General features: G+C 40.7%; 1 protein-coding gene and 1 long non-coding RNA gene across 2 annotated transcripts; one reads left to right on the forward strand and one right to left on the reverse strand.

The window, feature by feature from the left end:
* The first annotated feature begins 358 nt into the window (after positions 1-358).
* LOC149936499 (uncharacterized) lies at positions 359-2,032 on the forward strand. Its single transcript, XM_090153685.1, has one exon. The coding sequence runs from the start codon at positions 359-361 to the stop codon at positions 2,030-2,032; it is 1,674 nt and encodes a 557-aa protein (XP_090009811.1).
* Positions 2,033-4,441: 2,409 nt separating this feature from the next.
* On the reverse strand, positions 4,442-5,793 carry LOC149936500 (uncharacterized). The gene is made up of 3 exons (XR_016472342.1): positions 5,686-5,793; positions 4,811-4,924; positions 4,442-4,597 (listed from the first exon to the last, which is right to left on the reverse strand). It is a non-coding gene; the product is annotated as an uncharacterized LOC149936500 (long non-coding RNA).
* Between the last annotated feature and the right edge of the window lie 1,329 nt (positions 5,794-7,122).

Below are 7,122 nucleotides of genomic sequence, written 5' to 3' on the forward strand. Positions count from 1 at the left end.
ACAGAGTGAAGTCGCAAAGCACCCCGGCAACGTTGGAAAGTGGTGGGGTTGAGTCAAAGAACGCTCTCCAGAGTTTGCCTCCGGACACTCAAAAGACAGAAACGTTGTCGCACTCGAATGGTCTCTCCGTGGAGTCCAACCGAAGTGGTGGTGCATCAAAAAATGTGCCACCGGGCCTGACTTCAGGGAACCAGGTTCGGTAGGCCGGCAAGTCACCCCGTCCTCTGATGTGACCATCTTCCATGGGTCTCGAAGACGGTTTCACAAGGTACGCAGAGGAAATCGACGTGGGGAAAAACGTACCGCTTTCGTGTCTGTATATAGTGTAAAGAGTTCTATAAAGTTTGGTTACCTGAACATGCAAGCATCCTCACAACAAAAGTGGATGGAAGTTACCACAACAATTCTTGATAATAAATTGGACTTTCTCTGCCTGTCAGAAACGCATTTGAGGGACGGCAATTTGCCACCTACGCTTCCTGGTTTATCGTGGTTTGGAGTAAATCGAGTGGGTAGTGTGAAAAAAGGTGGTGGACTTGGAGTTCTTGCTCGTAACGACGGTTCGCTTAAGGTACTGAAGACCTGCTCTGAGCATATGTGGTTTTCCCATGAGTCCCAACCGGACATGGCTATTGCCTTGGTTTACTGTGCTACTGGAAAAGGAGCTAGAGTATGGAATGAGAAAATCTATACATGCTTAAGTGAAGATATCTTAGAATTCACATCAAATGGGTTTCTAGGCTTTTGTATTGGTGGTGACATGAATGGTCATTTGGCGGAGTTTGATGGCTATGAGTGTGATAATGGTGAGCTGCTGCGAGTTTTTGCGGAAGTACATGGTTTCACATTTGGTAACATGTTGGAGTGTTGTGTTGGACGAACGACATGGAACAATCGGACCAGCAAGTCTACCATTGATTACATTCTCCTTAGTGAAGATATTGTTCAAAAAGTCTTACTTATGGAAATTGACGAAACAGGGCAGTCGAGTTTGGGAAGCGATCATAACTTGGTCATATGTGAAATTGAAACAAATCCTGGTTCCCGGGTTTGCCGAGTTCCGACTCCTAGTTGTGTCACGCAAAAGGAGTTTTGGGACTTTGATAACGAAGAGGCCATAGCGAATTTTCGTGATATGATGGAAGACTGGGCCTCTGGTCTAACAAGTGCTCCTAGCTATGATACCTTTATTGAAGCATTGTTGAAAGCTGTTCGAATGAACCTAGCGAAAAAGTCTCCCTCGAAGACTTTGAAACGTGGTGTCCTTCCAAAGAAATGGTGGGATAAAGAGATTGCTAAGGCTATTCATTCAAGACAGCAGGCTAGCCGTGACCACAGGAAAGCTAAGTCCCAGGGGCAAACTGAAGATGTTATCCGTGCTAAATGGACCACCCTACTTCAGACGAAAAAAGCTGTTAAGGAGATGGTAGCTCGAAAAATAAAGATAGTCAATAAGCGAGTCGAGAACGATATTGTTAAGTCGGGAAAATCAATGGGAAAAAAGTTTTGGAAATATTTGTCTAAGCTTCGAAAAAGTGCTTCTTCTGTAGCGTCTAAGAAAACTGTCTTTCGTGGAAAAAATGGAGTCCTACTGTACGAGAAACAAGCAATGATTGCACGTATAGAAGAATATATATCTGACTTAGAATATGACCTGTTGAACCGCTCTGTTGGTGCTTCGTCCGTGAGAAATCCAGAGTCGAAAGAACCAAGAAGCGTATCCCCCGAGCAACTTAACGATCCGTTTCACCAAAAGGAGTTTGAAGGTGCAATTAAAAAGTTAAAACGTGGGAAAGCTGTGGGTATTGATGGAATTTATGCTGAGAGCATCTTGTCGCTTGGTCCTCGGGCACTAAATTGCCTCTGCTATATTTATAATGACATTAAAGAGTCTGGTGACATCCCTGCCGATTGGAAGATTTGCCGAGTTAGTCTTATCCACAAGGGAAAAGACAAACCAGCAGACGAGTTGGAATCTTACAGGCCAATAGCAGTGACGTCTGTTATGTACAAAATTTACGCTATTCTCTAGAAAGAACGGATCACCACTTACGTGGAGCTTAATGGCTTTTTAAATGAGTCACAGTATGGATTTCGTCATGGTCGTAGAATAGCGGACAACCTCTTTGTGCTGACCCAACTCATTGAAGTGTAGCGATTGAGGAACAGACCACTATTTTGTGGATTCTTGGATTTAGAAAAGGCGTATGATAGCGTTCGGCTTCCTCAATTATGGCAAACCTTAGGCGGTCTCGGCGTTGGAGATAAAACGATTGAAAAGTTGAAAAACATGTACCATGGCGCTACCAGCATATATAGTGCACAGGGTGTCACCACTTCCCCAATGCTAAATTCCGTCGGGCTTCGCCAAGGATGTCCTCTCTCCCCAGTTCTGTTCTCAATCTACATCAATGCATTGGCTGATCAGCTGGAAAGCTCTGGCTTTGGAGCTTTCGTAAATGGTGAAGATGGATTACGTGTTTCTGCCCTGTTATTTGCTGATGATGTCCTTCTCTTGGCTACTAGTCCGTCTGATCTCCAGAATCTCCTCAACATTTCTTCTTCTTTTGCGGATCGCCAGGGTTTGCACTTCGGAAGTGCTAAATCGAAGGTTTTGATTTTTGGAAAAGAAGCTACCAGTGATAAGTTCTTTCTACATAATGTACCAATTGTTGTTACCACGGAGTATACGTACCTTGGCGTCCTCTTCTCTACGAAAGGAGACAACTATATCCAGGAACACGAAAGGGAGTTGACCCTAAAGGCCACGCGGTTAAGATGGGCGGTAAAAAACCTGGCACAAAACTCGTACAATAAGTATACCGTGAGCCGTACTTTGTGGAAAACCGTTGCTGTCCCTGCGGTGACGTATGCAAATGAGGTTCTTACTCTTTCGGATGCGACGCTAAAGGCCTTGGATTATGCCCAAAGAGAAACGGGTCGTAGTGCCCTGTCGGCAGGACCCTTTTCGGCTAATGCGGCTGTTCAGGGAGAAATGGGTTGGAGCACAATGAGGGATCGTGAAGCGCTAAGCAAATTAAAGTATTTAGGACGCCTTCTACTGCTGCCGGCCAACTTGCTTCCTGGTATAGTGTTCAGAAACCTCCGACAGGCTGGAATTAGAACGAAGCTCCTTAAGAGAGTAGACCAGTTAGATAGGATCTATGGAAAGGGTACCCAGAGGGGGGCATCGACATCAGAACATCAATGGAGCGTCACTGTAACGAAGGAGGTTCGGGATGCTGCGGAAAGACTATGGCTAAATGAAGTTGCTGAAAAACGTAGCCTTTTGGTGTATAAAACGAAGAGTAAACCTGCACCGGAACCATTCTATGACGGTTCCTGGTTTAGTGGCTTGTTGTTTGACGCACGTTCAGGCGCTCTCCTAACCAGCCTGCGCCAATCCGAACTCCTGAACAATATCTCACCTTCGTGCAAATTGTACCGACATGATTTGGAGGATATCAGACACATTCTACTAGATTGTCCGGCCTTGGATATAAAGGAAGACATCGATGAATGGCGGACACTTAACAATACGAAATCTACGGAGGAATTGCTGGTCTTCAACACCGACGATGGCGATCTAGAACAAGTTAAGAACATCCTTGGTGTATGGAAACGTGCTAAGGACACGTGGCGTCGCAATAACTTGTAGCACTTTTACAATTGTAAGCTTTGCGGCTGGGAAAATGAAGCTCTGTCACATAATTCTCCTTCACCGCCCGAAGACGGAAGTGGCTGAGGACATCCTAGAATGGCGCATGTTAGGTTTTACGGGAGGGTGCGGGCATTTGAACATGGTGAAACATATACTAGTCTATTTCAAGAAATACTAAGCTGAATGACGTAGGCTGAATTGTTAATATGAACTATCACCATTACTATAATTGTTTTTCGTCTTTAGTTTTTAATTCTAAATTTTAAATTTCTGTAATTTTATTTCCGACTAAAACTTTGGTTTTTTTTTTTGTTTTTTTGACCGTGCGCCCACATATGGTGGTGAGCCGCTCTGTTTCAAAAGAGTTGTATTTTATACGGGTCTATTAATAAATCATAAATCATAGAAATTAGACTAGAAGCACTGCCCTTTCCGCCAATCCCAAGGGAAACAGGCGAGCTAGAAGGCTGTCATTAGGGTGGAATCGCGATGTACGCGCCATCTGACAAACGCATTAAACATTGTCGCCATGACTACGACGCGAATTTCGAAGAGGGAAAAAAAGGCGATCCACTGCGCATCACGTCGTGCTTAGCGGTGGTCTTTTCGTGTTTAAATTTTTGCGTCTAAAAGCATATCCGCAAAAATGGTTAAAAACTGCGCTTTTTCACACTGTAAAGAGAGATCTGGGAAATAAATAAAATTATCATTTCATAAGTATGTATATTTTATAATAATCTCAGAATAAGAGATTTTTTTTACACTAAGATTTCCTCTGAGAAATGCTGAATTACTAGGAAAATTTGTTTTAGCGGTAAATCGCGAAAATTGGACTCCATCTTCAATTACTTCATATGACTGTGTGTAGTAAACATTTTCTGCCGGATGAAATTTACTTTCAAAATGGAAGGCACCATTTGAAAGCAAATGCGGTACCTACACAAGTAAAAATTACCCTATACATTCTGAAATAAAAAACTAACTGAAATATGGATAATTTCTTTATTAAAACAAGAATTTGAAAGAGCTCCCAAAAATATCTATTCCAGAACAAAGAATATTTACATCTTCTAGAGTATGCCAATTTATTGATTTTAGTAATTGTTATTTAGTTTCCCTATTTATCAGAGGTTATTTCAGAAAACTTACGGAAAAAGTGAACTACCGGAAACCACTCAATTTGACTTGACTAATACCGATGATAGTTTAAAAGACACTGAAACCAAGATTTTGGAATCTCATGTAGGCATATTTTAAACCACACTGAAATAATTAAAATTTAGTTAAACTGTGATGATTTGTGGTATTTTAGACTTACAATGATTGCGCAAAGTTAACGTTAATTCAAGGCACGAAAGTATTAAATGGAACACGTGAATATATCATCAAAAGTCTGATAAGACTTCATACTAAATGCAATATTTCGATCTTTGTATTTGGAATTATCACTTATAATATAAATTAATTGTTTATTTAAATAGTAAAGTTTAGTAGAAACACATTTATACTATACATATACGTAAAATTCGGGGGAACTATTTTTTATAGTGTCCAGCCTCTACTTCTTTATATATTTGGTGAAGTGTCTAGCATGGTCACGTGGTTTTTGGTGCCATTTTACCGAAAATTGCGAGTGATATAAACTGATATTTGCCTACGCAAATAAAGAGGGAAAGCACTGAAAATAACACGTTAGACGCCCCAGCCTAAGATATGGACTTTTTGTATGAAGTCTTATCAGACTTTTGATATCATGATATGGATATCATGAAAAATTGATCGGGGCGATCTCGAGCGCTCGAGAGCAGTCAAATATAAAACGCTATAAAATATTGTACACCATCTACAACTCCCTGGTCGCCTACATTATTAGAGCACCTACAAGCAGGGCCGGCGTTAGGGGGGGGTAAGCGGGGCTAAAGTACCCCGGGCCCGGGCCTCCGAAAGGGGCCGCCGGAACGGGTGCCCAACTAAAACTATATCTGATTACTTCCAAAAAAAAACAATTTTGGAGTAAAAATTACCTGGGGCCCGAAAATCCTAGCGCCAGCCCTGCCTGCAAGTCCAAACTCGGCTTTTAAGTAGACGAACAATTCTGTTTTGTGAGGGAGTAAAAAGTGTAGTCTGGAAAAGTTTACGGTGCGGAGTATTTTTACCCGTTTTGCATTTAAATAGTTTTAGGGTAAGAAGAGTACACCCGTACACGTATAGACGGTAAAATAAATGGGGGTGGAATTTTAAACCGTCATTGCCACTTAAAAACTGGACACTAGCCAGGGAGGGAACACCGGATTGGTTGGTATTGGAGCATGCGCAGAGACCAATTTTTAACTGTCACCGAGTAACAAATATCTAAATCATGATTCTTCGTAGAGCACGTGGCGCCATCTAAGTAAATTGACCATTATATTTCGGGAATAAAAGCTAGACCAAATGGTTGTTTAACTGTAAATTTACCTATAACTTAAATTAAAATACAAATTATTAATTGAGATCAATCGTAATAGACGAGAAAAACGATTGAAATGACTTCAGTGACAATTAAAGTCGCGAAGTGGGGAGGCTGGCAGCCATGCTGTCACGAAACGTTTCCCCTTTTTTCCTACCCCCAAATTCAAAAACCCTTCAGAGGCTGGGAAGCCGTTGGAATTTATTTTACCGTCTATTGTCGTAGAACCAGAGAGAATTTAGATCTAAATTCTCTCTGGTAGAACTGCAGGGGAAAGGAATCCACCTAACGAAGGTCAAGGCCAAGACTTCTACTGTCCAAAAAGCGTCTTTTTTTAAAATGATAAAAGTTACTAATTGTGGTGATAATTATATGCCATTTTAAATAAAAAATTAAAGGACGTTCAGCTTTTAATAAAATAAATATCTTATGTAATTTTTTTTTAAATCGCTTATTATCATTCTCCAATCTCTGTTCTACAATAACACGTGGAGCGACCTTGGAGCGCCATTCGCGGTTTCCTTTAAACTTTTTTGTTTACTTTTGGAATTTTTTTTGGAAACACCGACGTCGTTCTGCCAGAACGAAAATTGGAAAAGTTCATTTTTGGCTACGGTAGAGAACGCGAAGATAGAAAAAGAATGTTGGACTAAACTAAAGAAACATAAGTTTAACTGTTATATCCCATTTCTACTAAGAAAATGACAAAGGGAGAATTATTTCAAAGAATGATACAAAGTAGAGACGTGTAATGGAACTATTAATTTCTAAACATAACCGTATTTCGCGTTCAACTTTTTTCATTCGGTTTTTGTAATGTTACCTTTCGGGCCGAATTGCGCAATTATGACAAGGCAGAATTATTTCAAATTGATATCATTAAATCTAGGTTGAATTGCCTATCGAATGATACACACTATAGACGTGTACGTCCTAAATTACTTGAACTATTAATTTCTAAACATTATCCTATTTCGCGTTTTACTTTTTTCATTCGTTTCCTTTAATGTCA

This window comes from Leiobunum rupestre, chromosome 7 (assembly GCF_980474605.1).
Source record: "Leiobunum rupestre chromosome 7, qqLeiRupe1.1.hap1, whole genome shotgun sequence".
Taxonomy (NCBI): Eukaryota; Metazoa; Arthropoda; class Arachnida; order Opiliones; family Sclerosomatidae; genus Leiobunum; species Leiobunum rupestre.

Coding starts and splice junctions, on each gene's coding strand:
- LOC149936499 (XM_090153685.1), top strand. CDS start 359: ATGCAAGCATCCTCACAACAAAAGTGGATGGAAGTTACCACAACAATT.